The 16253-nt window shown below is 36.4% G+C and overlaps 1 protein-coding gene across 1 annotated transcript in view; it reads right to left on the bottom strand.

Moving 5' to 3' along the window:
* Positions 1 to 365: 365 nt before the first annotated feature.
* LOC129270567 (GATOR1 complex protein NPRL3-like) overlaps positions 366 to 16253 on the bottom strand; it is a 17366-nt gene continuing 1478 nt past the window's right edge. The window contains exons 2-14 of the mRNA XM_064105980.1: positions 15517 to 15616; positions 14072 to 14207; positions 13660 to 13725; positions 12829 to 12982; positions 12001 to 12076; positions 10092 to 10197; positions 9434 to 9625; positions 8452 to 8558; positions 7142 to 7262; positions 6614 to 6676; positions 5507 to 5684; positions 4691 to 4880; positions 366 to 4320 (exon numbers count right to left, since the gene is read on the bottom strand). Coding sequence (XP_063962050.1) covers positions 4158 to 4320; positions 4691 to 4880; positions 5507 to 5684; positions 6614 to 6676; positions 7142 to 7262; positions 8452 to 8558; positions 9434 to 9625; positions 10092 to 10197; positions 12001 to 12076; positions 12829 to 12982; positions 13660 to 13725; positions 14072 to 14207; positions 15517 to 15616 — 1652 coding nt within the window. The 3' untranslated portion in view covers positions 366 to 4157. The remainder of the gene's footprint in view (positions 4321 to 4690; positions 4881 to 5506; positions 5685 to 6613; positions 6677 to 7141; positions 7263 to 8451; positions 8559 to 9433; positions 9626 to 10091; positions 10198 to 12000; positions 12077 to 12828; positions 12983 to 13659; positions 13726 to 14071; positions 14208 to 15516; positions 15617 to 16253) is intronic.

Raw genomic sequence — 16253 nt, 5'->3', positions numbered from 1 at the left:
ATTGGAGAGCCAAAACATATGTCATCAAGGCTTATCACTGAGGAAATGGATCAATTAATGAGGGAACTATAGTTACTGAAAGTCAAAGTGAAACCAAAGAAAGTCAAAGACTGACAACCAAGATACATTTATTTCCTACTTATGCTTCAGACAAATCTTCATTATCAGCCCGATCACTTGCCAGCAACACAGTTTTATTGCCTTTGAATTCGTCATGAAAAAAAAAAGTGATACAAAATCATCAGTGCTCCTTGCATATTTGATTACCATATTTGTGTTTTATTATAAGACAAACCGCACCCTCTACATTCGCTACTTGCCAATTTTAAGCCTTTCTTTAATGCCATCTCTTAATATTTTTTCTTCTAAATTTAGATGAGTAAACATGGATCTGCTTCTTGTTCAGTTTTATCTTAATTATTCATCCAATATGTGTCTTAATGCATTTCCTAGTCATGTTAACCCCAATGTTATAAGATCAATGGGGTCAGTATATATAATTAGGGTATTGCTCACTGAACCCTGTGAAACGTTTTCTTCCAAATCACCTGTTTATTAGAAAAGGGTGAATAAAGTATTTATCCTACTCTCTTATTACACTCAAATTAAACAGTTTACATTCGTTTTGAGTTAAGCTCTGGTTAAATGTTGTTTTTCCCCCTTCAAGATACCCAGATTTCCATTTTTGTACTGGCCATACGATGTCCAACATTCAGTGTCATTTTCTTGCCTGCTGTTTTTTAAATTTTGTTTGGGTTAGGGGTGCGCTCCACTTAATACATGCATTCAGATTATCATTTATGTATACCACACACAACATCCAGATATACTGTCAAACAGAAAACTTCAATAACATGTTCATCAACTACATATTGACGAGTTCCCATCTTCAACATTCTTTTTGTTTTGTTATAGGGATCTTCAGGAAATAATGCAGGCCTAGGACTGAGAAGAAAGTGTATATCAGGAAAATCAACTTTGTTTTATTCCAAACTTGGGGAAGATGTGAGGCATGCACGGGAAAACAAAGGGCCACAATGGAGACAAAATGGCATGCACATTATGAATGACACTGACGAGAAGAGACAGAAAGACATGGATGCAGCAGTCTACAGTGTACATTGATCAATCAAGTGTAAGCTTTGCAATTGATTGCAAATCAAGAACAACTTATGTAAGATTCCTGAGGATGCACAATATTTCAAATTGAACGCGACTCCTCACAATTTCATCAAAACGGCTGAGGCCAACCATCGGCGAGTCCCCGACTCGTGAGTGGATCCCTTGGTCAATTTCACAGATAAACAGTTCAAAAAAAAGTACAGGTTCAGGAAAAATGAAGTAATCAGGATAGCCAACATGCTTAATAATCAGGAGCTAGAGAGAAAAACAGGTCAGAGTAATTCCTTATCAAAGAATCTTCAGGTATGCATAGCACTTAATAACCTCTTTGTCAAGGGTTTCATTCTCGACGAGATAGAAACCAACCATAGTGAAGATGTTTCTACAGTCAGCAGGTGTATTCACACTGTTGCACAAGCTTTGTGTGATATAAGAGGACAAGTGAGCATACCTATTTCATATTTATTTTTATTCTTTTATTCATTTAAGGCCCAATGTTAGGCAATTAATGTACGGTACACCCTGCACCAGTGCACAGGCATCTACATTGTAAGCAGGGCGGTCAGGCACAAGTACTCGAAAGCAAAATATCTATTACATCATATTGTGGATAGAGTATTTAAGATTGAAGGTACTGATGAAAACCCAGTACTCCATGAACAGTTCTGTTCCTATCTCCCTCCTGAAAGAAATTCTCGGAATGGATATCCAGACAGCCTTGTCATGCCTTCTACCTTTCCTCTTTCCTAGGTCATTTTAGGCACATTGGGAGTGTGGTCAATATGCAGAAACACTTTAACAATAAACAACTGGAAGGATTAAAGGTATCGGTGGTAACAGGTTTCTCTCTAAGGTTACAATTTCAAGATTACAATAGCTGGGATTACATCGACAAGCAAAGAATGGGAACTCTGGATGAATAATGAACTCAGTGTCATTGTTAATTCAAGATGGTTAAAGGATCTGAAGGATCATGCCCAACACTCACACCCTCCACTACAACATACTTGCACCAAATGCTGATACAAGCACAGGTATGATGTTGAAAGACATTCCTGCAATGCCCATAGAGCAAGTTATCAGGATCGTGATCATCACGCATCCAGCGAAAGGCCCATATCGATGGTCATCCAGAAGGTCACATTTTTGTTTCTTTTCACCCTCCTAAAAAAATTATAGGAAAAGATAAATTCATTAAGCTAAAGAGCACAACGCTGAAAATGACAGATGAGATTGACTTCACATATAACATTGAAAGTCCCTCCCACAAAATATCTGTGATAGCCAGTCAGTTGTAACATTTCCGCCACAAATATCTTGACCACCGGCCAGTGGCTGCAAACTAGGAAGGAAATGGAAACCTACGGGAACACTGCAGTTGACTTCACATGCAGGCACTTCGCTACAATCTTGCAGCAGCATAAGTGTGAGCTTGAGAACATAATGTACGAGTGGCAGAAGGCCAAGTACAGGTCTTCCTAGAGCAAAGCAGCACAGAGCAGGGAAGGATGTCATAATGGGTGAGGAACTGAATGCAAAGATACCCAACTTGCTACACATCATGGAGATCCTATTTGTCTTCATCTCGAGCGCTGCATGTGAAACATATACATGTAGGTGAATTTGGCTTTATCTAATCACTATAAGCCACATCCTTTACATGTGAAACCGTTTGAATGAGGTGAAATTCAGCTGAGAAAATGTTAAAAACACATGCTATGAATTTCATGGTCGGAATATTACTTTACTTTGGCGATTTACAGATTCATGGGTTGACCTACAGTATATGCTTGACATCATTTCTGATTGGCAGAATTTTGAAACTTTCCCATAATTGGCATCATTATCTTTAAATACAGGTAACTCTGCCTTAGTCTAATCTCTTGGGACCAGAATACTCTGTTTTACAGGTGAATATGTTTAGCATAATCAGGGACCAATAACACAAATGTTAATAATCATCGTAGAACTTTTTTTTTTAACGATTGATTGCATTGACTACAATGTACAATCAATCGTAAAAATCAAGCGTACGTTGAATCGCTAACCTTTGTGTTATGGGACCCTGGTTGGAAAATATAACCTAGACCTACTTTATTGAACTTATGTAAGAACCACTTATGCAGATGTAAAGTCTATTCCTTTTATGCTGACAAAATTTTGATGAAATCATGCTGACTATTTCTGTTCCTCAAAATGGTCTGTAATTAATTGTCTTTATGTTATCAGTGAACAAGTCATGCTTACACAAGCTTATTTCCAATCAATAATGGTGCTTGGATTTTCCCCAGGACACCACTATATAGCTCTTCTGATCATTTGTACTCTTTATACTGAATAATGGTTGCCTTTTGGTGTGAACTATTAATTATTAAATCTAAAACTTCTTTCAATACATCCTACATGATAGAATGGTCCTTTTCATGAACATGTCATGTAAGATGCCATGAAAGATGCCATGTTTATAAGAATTTGTTTTACCAAACACTAGCTGCATCTTAGTGTGAGTACATCAGGACATATGTACCCCCATTTGAGGATGGTAAAAAGATGCCATGTTCATGAGAATTTTTTTTACTAAACACTATCTGCATCTCAGTATAAACACATCATGACATAAACTAGTATACCCCTTTGAGGAAGATAAAAGATGACATGTTTGAGATAATTTGTAATACCAAACACTAGCTGCATGTAAGTGTGAACCCATCATGATGTCCGTAGTCCTATCATGTATAGCAATGAGATGCCCTGATCTTACGATCTCCTTGTGTGAATGCTGGCTGCATCTTGGTGTGAACACCTCACTGCAACCTCTCTTACCCTGTCCTGAATGGCAACGAGTTGTCCTGATCATCACACTTCCTTGTGTGAACACTGGCTGAATCTTTGTGTGAACGCCTCATCATCACATCTCTGTAATTTCATCAGCAATGCGTTGATGTAGCACTGAAGAGTGCCTGATGATCTCACTTGTACCAACAGATCACCATAACATCTCTAACCTTATCCAAAATTGTTGAGTAATATCCTGATCATAAGAATTCCTTGTACTGAACACTGGCTGCGTCTTGGTGTGAACACGTCACCAGGACCTCTCTAAACTTCTCAAGCAAGGCATAGAGCTGAGAGCGATTGACATTCTCGTAGTACATTATCTCTTCAAGGTGGTGCATCCCTCTCAAGTATGGACAGATCCTGCAACAGATCAATCAGAAGAGATTAAAATTAAGTTTTCTTGTCTCAACAATAATGCTTTTATTAATACACTACATCTATTGCTTTACAGATATATTACCACCTCTGCCATTTGATTCAATTGTAGTTTCACTTGCTTAAAGCACCATCTCTACTCCCTGGGGAGCATTCCTGCCACATGCCATTTCACAAATCTAATTTCACTGGCCTTGCATCTTTTATACCAAAAATTTCAAAATCCTATATTGAGAGTATATATGTACATGTAGCCATGACAAGGAGCAAATCAAAGTTGGCTTTTTCTTCTTACGAAAACACTGCATGTTCTAGCATAGTTTTTGCAGACATCATAATCAACAGTTTTATATACCTTGCAAATAGTTTTATATCTTCAGGATTGTTAGCATGAGGTATGGCAAGAACACTGGCTTTCTCTTCCTTGGTAAGATGTTCTGTCAACATGTCAAGTACCTTCCGTCTCGGATGACCACGCCCTTCTTCCGTTGAGTAGGAATCAAAGCTAGCAAAGCCTGTGCTCACACTGTATTCATCTGAGTCAACTGAGATGTCATAATATTGATAATAGCAATTATAAAGATGAAAGTCACTGTATCTTACAAAGAAATGTTAATAGTACAAATGATTATTTGCTCAAAATCACTCATTATCCTACTAATTCTTTCTCGCCACTATACCATGTTTCCTTATTCATTTGATGAAACAATTTAATTAGAAAATTATTTACATGATATCTCAAATAGAATAATTCCAATGCTCTTCGATAATGTCCTTTGATATATCAGCTTTATGACTTGTATGTATTATATGACTAGGATACAAAAATAGTAGCAATGGATGAAAATAGAAATAAATATGCATCAGCTACGTGTAATTATCACAACTAGAAGTAATTTTATACTGGTATTATCAACTATTTGAAAAATGAAATCAACTATAAATAACCCAAACTTTTGGTACTATAATGTATAATTATTCAGGAATTACAATCGCTTATTTAATCAAATAATTGCCTACATAGCAGCTGAGCTACAGCCAGAGTTTCAATATTATAGATACACCGAAAAGCACTGTAGAGTATACAAGGAATACACAGGCCCACAATAGGCATGCTATAGAAATAAACAATATTTTTAGAATGATCAATGGAACACTGATCAATACATACATGATAGATTTTCTCCAAGTCCACTTCCCTGGCCGCTGCCTGACCCTTGAGGAGTATTGCGCCCTCTAGTGACTGGTGATGATTCCGATGGTGGAGTGGATACTTCCCTCTCTAGATCATCGCTAGAAGACTTCTTGGCGAGTGTTGGGTTGGTGATGATGAATACATAGGTGTGAAGCTGAAAAAACATTAAATCCGTCAAATACATGATGAAAACATGAATGAGTATTGGGTCAACTAGGCCCCTTCAAAATGGCCCAAGGGCCTGTTTCATAACACTACCAACCTTATCCATATAGGTGTATAATTGTGGGGGTGTCGTAGTCTAGTGGTTATGACTCTCATTATTATATCTGAGGGACACGGGTTCAATTCCAAGCCATGTCACATTTTCCCTTGGCAAGAAATAGACACACATTGTGCTGCATTCAACTAAACCCAGGTGAGGTGAATGGGTACCCAGTAGGAAGAACTTCATTAAATGCTTGAACACCTAGGCAGCTCAGCTAAAGCTAGGGTAATAGTAATACCATGGCCCGTTGAGAGAACAGTTTTCAGAAGTGAAGTGGCTTCCTTGGGTAAATATACCATTTTTAGTATTATTATTATTAAAAGGTGATCATTCGGTATACAAAAGTATATGGGCTCTGTGTGGTATATAGTGTAGCATGGAAAATGTAGCGGCTTTGGTGTCAAAATCCTTCCATGCTTTTGCTGTGATCCAGCGTCCTTCACATGCATGTGTACAAATGGCAGTGTATCAGTTGGCGGATAGTGGTAGATTACAGTATGGATTAGTATTGTTTTGCTTGTGGTTCAATAGTGATTTTAGCTCAAACACAATAATCACATTTTGTCATTAATTGATCCATGAGGATCTAGACTCCTGTTAAACTGTCTATTGTAACCAGCTACTGTCTCCATCTCCAAACACCCCAAACTACTACGTTTTCTTTACTATACCACAAACAGCTTGTATAGTTTTGAAATTACAATTCGTTTATAGGTAATGGCTTCATGCATCATGAACCTCTCAGGAAATTGTGATTGTATATTCCACATGGATTAGGGAATCAAAACTATCTGGACTAATGATATAACTTTTACCTGGATCAATAATCTTTTTTGGAGAAGCCACATGACAATTCTGATCAGCTCACCCTCTGGTCTCTGTAAATCATGAATCAAATGATATTTCATTAATTTATTTATTTACATTCATAAAAACATACAAAATGGGACCAGCCACCTAAAAAACCAACATTGTAACCAACATTGTAAACTGGGCAGAGGGATCCTGTAAGAAAAACAAAACTAGCATTAAATTACCCACATGTGGCTATTTGTGTTGACGATATTCAATGTGATCTTTCTTTAGCTTGGATTTCTTGATTTCACAAAGTTCAGTTATTGTAACTGTACCAGATCTAGATCTCAGATGATGTAGTGATATTCAACCTTGGTTTTAAAACTTTCACATGACATTAGTGTTCACTGTAATTACTTTCATTTCTCTTTAATAGATTAAGTATTATGACTGATATTTTAGCCAAACCCAGGCCAGAATATCTCTGCCAGTGAAGAACACATCCCACTACCACCAGGACTACATAGATAAGACCTAAAAATAGATACCTCTCTCTCAGCCAATCTATTCCTATGATCACTCAATGGTAATGGAAGTGAGAAATCAGCTAGAACTTTGATCAAGGATTCGCCAAACTTCATTCGGAATTCCACATCCAGGGGAGTCCCACTAAAAATGATAGTCAATAATGAATTATTAATACTTTTTTCATCACAGCCCTACCTGATAAATGGAATTTCGACATGGTTCTGATTGCTTCTGAACTGCTATCTGCTTTTTTATAGTGATCATGATTAAAATGTTTTATTTCTTAATACTAATCACGGAATGTGCCATATATTGCTAGTGGCATAAGGAATACCAACTATATCATGGAAATGTGTATAAAGAAATGTAATTTCTGCAATCCATTACTAATATCATTAAAGTATAGAATAATGTAACGTGGAGGTTTACGGTTCACCGTGTGTAATATGAAGAAGGGAAAGGAAATACAGGCAGAAAAATTGAAATGGAAAGAGAAAGGATGAAAAGAGGAAATTAGAGGTATTATTTTCTTGAAAGTGAGTGAAGTCCTGAAAAGGACTGTAAACCAGATGAGATGAGCTGAATATGGCTTGATTAGCGCTGGTTTTAGTAGCAGGATAAAGTGAAGAGAGGTTACTCTACGTTTCAGGCAGGTTGACTGTCCGTCTTCCAGAGTAGAATAATGTAACTTGTTTTAAATACATTATGAGAGTAACTCATGTATAATCATTTTGTAGACACTGGGTGATTTCAAGTTTGGTGTTGACCTATTGGTGTTGGTGTTACTTCAGTTTTAATGTCAGCATAGCACCAAACTTACAATGCAACAGGTACAGGGACGAATTTCACTAGTGCTGAGGTGTCAATAATTAATGTGATCTCAATAATTTTTATAAATTCAGACTAGATTATGAAGCAAGGGGAAGCAGTCCAAACTGTGCCTCTAACACCACCATCACCAGTCCACCACCAACACCGAACTTGAAATCACCCATTACATGATATATCAGGGTGGTGTCTCATAAATGTGAATCATGCCTGACTGGAACATGTTCTTAGGTGCAAAGTCAGCTACAAAGGCAAAAAGCATTTAGCAAGAGAAAGGGTTACCATTCATGTATAGAGTATTAATGCATGACTTACAAACAGCTTTCTGACATGCCCTCCTGGAAATGTATTGAAATAACTATCAAGGGTACTGTAATTATATCAAAGATGAGCAATGTTGTTGAACTATAAATAAAGTCATGTTAAAAATATCAATCACATTGACGATTCCTTTGTAAATACAGATTATGTCCCCACATATTGGACAGCAATCTTAACTTACGGAGATGTAGGTGAATTGGGTGAAAGAATGTAGACATTACTTCCACAGATAGGGTAAATGACTGTAGCTTTACCCCAATAGACAAGATGGCCCACAAGCTGAAATACCTGAGATAAAGATAATCAAAATAATAATCAAAATAAACTTAGTAGTTCATCAGTAGGAGAACATGTATATATAAACCTAGAGATGCTCAAAGCAAATACAAAAAGAAAAGTGAAGTTAGGCTGGAACAAATGTATTTATTCATTTGTCTATCACATTATTATCAGTACTGAAATATTTTGGATAATCCTCCTATATCCTGCATCTATTCATAATTTTTCACTTACATCACAATATTGTAAAGATTGTTTCAAATTCACTGCTATTTTTATTGAATGAACTTTAGCTGAATTAGAAAAAGTGGGATTACATCATGCCATTTAGGACAAGTGAGATTAGGCAATTTAGGATTAGACTAAGTATAGAACATTTTACTATGTAATATCAGACAAAAGTGTTGATACCAGGTGGGATTAGGCCATGTATGATCATTAGATCAAGTAAGATTGGAAGATTCGACCATGCAGGAATAGAACAAGTAAGATTTTTAGATTAGAACATGTAAGATTAAACCAAGCGAGATTAGACCAAGTGATATTAAACCAAGTGAGATTTGACCTGGTGGGATTAAACCAAGTGAGATTAGACCAAGTGGGATTACTAGTACACAATCCTGGATAGGACACATGGATTAGAAGAAGCAGGATTAGACAAATGGCGATTGACCTTGGGGTCGTTTCATAAAGCTGATCGTACGACTAATGAAAGAATTGAAGAACTACTGGTGATCCTTTCTTGTGGTAAATGATATTCACCATTAAATGTTGATTGGTGATTATTTAGCGTAAGAAAGGTTCACCAGTTGTTCTTAAAGTCGCTCGTAACTTAAGAACAGCTTTATGAAACACTCACCTGTAGTCATAACTTTGATGCTTACCTGTGAGAGAGCTAGATCAGCATCTTGCGAGAGTTGTTGAAGTCGTTTCAAGGGCGTGGCAATATGAATAATTCTATGAAGAGCTGGAGAGCAATCTCGAGGCAAGGAAGCCCTCAACGTGTTTGGATCCTCCAATAAGAGCATGGCATGATATGGTCTGATAGCGCCAAGGCTCTTCTCAATGCCATTATGCTAGGTAAACAGACATTTCAATGTAAAAAGCAAACATTTTTTCTTAACAACTTTTGATTAACATTTTTAGCCACGATAGGAGAAAAGCTTTCAACTATTCTGTACAGCCCTATGTAAAAATCTGCTTCACAAACGACTTTTTGTTTAGCAGTGGAATGAATACTAGGAAAATTATTCCCCGGTAATGCAGTGTTAATAGCACTTAAACCGTCATATTCAAGTTTATGTCATTACAAACACAAGTAAATTGTTACTCTCATAAAGCCACTGATATTATGGTTCATGCTTTGACCACAATCTTCTTACGAAACTTTGTCATAGAAGGCTTCAATCCACTGAAATGAATTCAATTCTATATAACCCATTATGTTATCACAAAGCTCCCTCCCCATCCCAGTTAGGACAGGCATAAGCAACAGGATTTTTGTGAAAATAAATGAAATTCCATTCATAGACACCAACTCACCTTGATAGTAATAACCTCAGAAACATTGTGTACTTTATGAGGCAGACAAAAGCTCACTTCTATCCAATTATTGATGTAAACCCTTGCTATTCCATTCTTATGCAGACTGAAAACAAAACATCAAATATCGGATTAATACAAATTACTAGTTAAATCAAATGAGGATGCACAAAGCAATGGTCTCATGAGAAAGTCTCTACAATCAAGGTTAATTGTAAATTATAACTATATCATTGCAGATCTAGATCTGGTGGGTGTTTCATAAAGCTGGTTGTAAACTTACACACAACTTCACGTACGACTGGAACGCATTCTTAGGTGCTAATTCAGCTACATAGGGATGTATCACTTGGCACACGAAAGGGCTACCAGTTGTGCGGAACATCATTCGTAACTTACACACAACTTTATAAAACACCCACCTGGTGGGTGTTTCATAAAGCTGTTTGTAAGTTAAAAGTGACTTTAAGAACAACTGGTGATCCTTTATGACGCTCCAAACCATCGCCAATGAATGTTTTGGTATATAGTGTATACCATTTACCACAAAAAAGGTTCACCAGTCGTTTTAAAGTAATTTTTAACTTACAAACAGCTCTATGAAACACCCACCAGGTTCATTTACAGTGCACATAAACCCAAGTTAATACCCAAACCTGTGAAAACATGAAATATAAGCTGAAACACAATCACTAAGATCGCAAACACAGATAAGCACAAGCACATGTGGGCCAAATCATATCTTGGAAAAAGACCCGACATCTGGATAAATGACATGGTTAATTCGCTTGTTTCTCAGTAATATCACCTTTTACTACCACAATCATTTGATTTTTTCTTCATACTTACACAACACTTGGTATTTATTGGATTCTGTTTGATGTCATTTGGAGATCATTACCAAAACCGGCCTTTATGTTGGACGTATCAACAATATTATTAATTTGCATCAAAAAAACATTAGTGTATGAACATACAATCTTCAAACTGTCTCAGTCATCAGGGTTGGGTGGGTGAGGAGGGGGGGGGAGGAGGAGAGAGGAAGAATGGAGCCAGATAGAGGATGAGGGGCAACACTGGGTGATTTGCAGTTCAGTTTTGACCTTTTGATGTTGATGTCAGCAGAGCACAAAACGTAAAACAAAGCTTGTCCTATTAAAGACGAATCTCACTCATTGTTAAGCTGTCAATATTTTGGTCTGGATCGTTCAACTAAGATTAGATTTTGGAGCTAGAGGGAACAATCTGAATTGAGCTTTTACACACACACCAGCCCTGTAAATAAAAGCTTAGTGATTGAACATGGGATTGATTTTTACAATTGAATGCATTGATTATTGGGTATGACCAACCATGAAAATCAGTCCCACAATCAATCGCTAAGCTTTATGTTTACAGGGCAAAGTGTAGTATTACATCAGTCAAATAGTCACTGATTTTCACTGACTATTGTTATAAGCTACCAAAATCCTTGCATGTGATTGGCTCACGGCAAAGTATTCAGTGAAAATCAGTGACAAGATACTTCAAGAAACACTCCCCCGAACCAACATCAAACTTGGAATTACCCATTGATAACAATATAACACAATGGCCCGTACTTTGAAGTCATGTTTAACTTAGACCATAGTCTAACTCTGTGATAAAATTACGGAAAGCCAAAAATGTCAAAATTTTCCGTTCATTGTATGTTTCTTATGTTTACTGTGTTCTTTCCTAACTTGTGAATGGTGAAGAAAGCTATATTATTTACCCTTCCAAAACAGTTAAGAGTGATTTGAGAGAATAAATGTGCTGATACACTGAAATTCTACTGTTAGAGATTTATGCCACTATTGGCTATCCATAGTTGAACCACAACTTTAAACCTGACTTCAGAATACAGGCCAATGTGAAGTGTCCTTCTTACCCTTCATAGACATCTCTTAGATCCTGAGTGAGTTTGCTTCTTTGTAACATGAGATGAAACGGTGATTCCTTACAGTCTAGTCAGGAAGGAAAAATATAAGAGAAGTGGTGCCATTCATTACTAAAATATCATTCAATTAAATCAAATAATCAATTTAAAAAAAAAAGAAATTGTCAACGTCATATTTTCTGAGATTTAAGAATCTCTTAATTGTCAAACTCATCTAAATGATAATTGATGTTTAATTATGAATCAATATTCATTGGATCAAAATTTGATTAGCAATTGTGACTCCAGTATAAATTTTTACCAATTTCGAACTCAAAAGTGCATTAGATGGTGTGTATTTTTCCTTCTAAATTTGCAATTTAATCACCACAATCGCCCACCTTGCCAATATAATTGATAAATCCATACACAAATTAGCTGCCAGGTGACTAAATATTTGTCCAATTCCAATCATTATTGATAGAAAGTTCTTTTAACTGCCTATTGTACATGGGGTCCTGACGTTTATTTTAAACTCTACAGGCCCGTATTCTGAAGTTGGGTTTAATCTAAACTTTGGTGTAAAGTTGTGATTTAACTATGGATAGCCAATTGTGGCATAAATCTCTAACACTAGAATTTCAATGTAACAGCTTATTTTTCTCTCAAATCATTCTTAACTGTTTCAGAAGAATAAATGAGATTTGGCATTCCATAATTTTAGCATAGAGTTAGACCATGGTCTAAGCTAAACCTGACTTCAAAATACCGACCTATATAGGGATTTGTGAATTCTGTGTAATCAAAGGCTTGACTATGATTACAGAGAAGATACTATACCTTCAGGTTGACCTGCGACCTCGTCTTCTGCTCTGACCATGATGACAGCTTGATGAGACAGGTAACCACATCTCTTCTCTTCATGCTTCAAAGCCAGTGCTAACCGTTTGCTAAGATCCTGATAACAGTGGACCAGAGACCAGTCTGCACTCGCCTTCATTCAATCAAAGAAATATAATAAAGTTCAAAGGTTAATATAATAAAGGTCAAAGGTCAAGATGATACAGGTACATTTGCTTCATGCCAAACATGAAATACAAAACGTACACTAAGATCCTGATAACAAAATAGGGCCTGAAACTAGTCTGCACTCGCCTTCATCCAGTAAAAGACATATAATATAATAAAGGTCAAACGTCAAAGTCAACAAGAGACATGCAACCACATTCTCTAATTATGTTTCATTATTAATGCCAAATGTATGCTAAGATCCTGATAACGATGGACTAGACACCAGTCTGCACCTGTCTCCATAGAATGAGAGGAGAATAAAGGTCAAAGGTAAAGAGCCAAGATTGCACTGAAATTTAAACAATGACAGAGAGACCAATAGGGTCAAAGGTCAACATGATTGATATAAAAAGTATATGTGAGACAGTTACACTTCTTCATGATTAAATACACATGTATATGATGATCGCTTGTTGAGATTTAGACAAAAGTTGTTAATTTTTATTTCAAGTTCGGTGCTATCCTTTTGGTGTTGATGTTAGGTCAATTAATACATGAGTACAGCATGAGACTATAAAGATAGCAAACTTGAAATCACCCATAACCCTGGTGGGGTGGGGGATTATGGGTATATGGATGTTTGAAAGGTTTTTCACTTACCTGTAAGACAAAGACCACATTGAACAGGTTAATTGTTGACCCTTCCCTTGTAGATGAATCATCTCTCTACAAAAAAAAAAAAAAAAAAAAACATAGACCAAATGTACAAATTTTAGACAAGTATTAACCATTTTGCATTAATTAATCAATTAAATGACTAAAATACTGTTGAGATGCCATTCAGAATAGAGGTAAAGAGCTTTATCCTCGAATGCAACTCATATAATGAGGATCTGAGCAAAGATTTGAGCAAAGGCTCTCAAGTTGAAATGAATATTCCAAATGCAAATGGAATCGCATCATATTTAGAATATATTTTGAATAAAAAGGAATAGTCATTTCATTCTTGCAAATGCTGCCTCCTAGTGTGACTAGAGTATACTATGGAAAAAGAATAAAAGGCAGAACTTACCCATTTTGCATTGACGTCTTGTACTAGAAGTGGATGGCCAACAAACTTGACATCATCTACTGTGACTTCAAACCTCTGGTCACACAGATCTGTGTTACTTGGTGTAAGGATGTTGGCCAGAACATTGTCTAGCTCACTGAAAGTACAGTTTAAAAACATAAAACTGACAATATGACTTGGATCATGAACATGCTGAGCTATGATCAATATGTCTCTTTTGGTTGGTAGTGCCACAAACAGTATTACTGGATATCAATTGGAAATACTTGTCCCAAAGCTATTAGATTGTTTGCTTGCATCTTTAATACAACAGTCATATTTTATCTAAAATATACTTGGTCAAGTTGTATTGGAATACTTTAGCCCCCCCAAAAAAAAAATAATAATAATAATAACAATAATAAATGAATGTCCTCTTCTTTGCAGGGGAATAGCGATAAACTGTCAAAGATAGATGTATTAGATGGGTGTTCCATAAAGCTATTCTTGAGCGACTTTACAAACAACTAGTGACTGTGGTAAATAATATAAATCAGCTTTTCATTGGTGTTGATTCAGTTCGGAAGAAAAGATCACCAGTCATTCATAATCGCTATTAACTAATAAACAGCTATATGAAACACCCTTGTGGGTGTGACAGATTAACTTCTTAGCTGATTTCAGCTTATTTTCATTAGGGATCTCTCACAATCTGGATAAAGAACACTCTTGAAAAAATGCACATACATTTGTTTAAGATTGATTTATGTGGGAGGCTCTACATCAGTGAGGAGCAAGGAGGCAAATACCCTCTTGATACTTGATGTAGTAATCCCTTTGGCAGCTCATACAGAAGATATACTGGGATGATGAATAAAGTGAGCCACTGGAAGGAGTGTCATGAAGTGCAGAAATGGTGATGAACAGACATAGCAATTTTGTATATGTACAGTAAAACATGCTATGCTGAGTGCAAGTAAAAACCAAGCTTTTGACTTTAAATCATATGGGATCCAATAGGGGGCTGCATCATTCTGATGGCAGGGAGAGCAGCCTCCTTGAAACTGGACATTCCTTTGGTGTTGATAGCTGAGCTGGGTAGGTTGTTCCAGTTCCTTATCGTTCTTGGATAGAATAATGATTTTAAAGTTATAAAAATAAATGAAGAAAGAATAATATGGGGTGGGGAGATGGCTCAATCATACACTTAGCAAGCACTAATTGATGTGTTAACGTCGTGGTAGTATCTTGCACCTTATCACCCCCCCCCCCTCCTGCCCAATTTAATAGCTGTGTAAATACATAAGAAAACACACAATTTGTCCCTTAAATGTAAAAATGCACTGTTGAGCTCTAAAATGCCGCCCAAAATTTGCCATTGAATGTGATAAAAATGTACTGTATGAGCATAAGTAAGAAAATAAGCCCCCACCTGAAACAAACCAAAATAGAATACAAAAACCTACCCAGATATAATGCACGACTGTCTTGTAGATGACTGATTAGTTGAGATAGTATACGGATCATCCTCGGGGGTCTGAAGTGCAAATGGATTATCTGACAGATCTGGGGGGTGTATAAACAAATCAAGCATTTATCCACAAGATCAAGAGAAAACAAGCTAAAAACTGTCCAACGTTGTCAACTTTATTTCAACATGCTTGGACACAGGGGTTAATAAACTTCTAAAATATCTGACCATGAGGACTTGGCATAATGGAATTTTAGGAATGTCAGCTGGCGCTGGCAGCAGCCTGGACACAACCTCCCTGGTGATGTGACAGGGTGCTTGCACTTAAAAGGGAAGTTCGCCCTGAAGAAAAACATGTTGTAAAAATACCAGAAAAAAATATTGGTGAAGGTTTGAGGAAAATCCATCAAAGATTAAGAAGATAGATAGATACATTGTGTAAGATTTAGAAGATAGATAATATTTAATTCACTCTATCAACCCCCTCTCAGGGTATGAGTGTACACCATATAAAGTTTATAAACAACATAAAAAATATATATATATAACAAATGTATGCGTACATAAAGTATGCAATCAGTTATAACCTCATATCAATAACAAATTATACGATCTACTTACACATGAAAACAAAATGGTCGGTTCACTAGCGTACCACTTCCAGTTAAAAAAATTATAATTTTTTTCTTTTGAACTTTCTTTCTTTCTTTCCTTCCTTCCTTTCTTTCTTTC

The sequence above is a fragment of the Lytechinus pictus genome, chromosome 10 (assembly GCF_037042905.1).
Source record: "Lytechinus pictus isolate F3 Inbred chromosome 10, Lp3.0, whole genome shotgun sequence".
NCBI classification, from domain to species: domain Eukaryota; kingdom Metazoa; phylum Echinodermata; class Echinoidea; order Temnopleuroida; family Toxopneustidae; genus Lytechinus; species Lytechinus pictus.
Note: the sequence above shows the minus strand (reverse complement) of the source record. Positions and strands in the feature narration are given on the sequence as shown.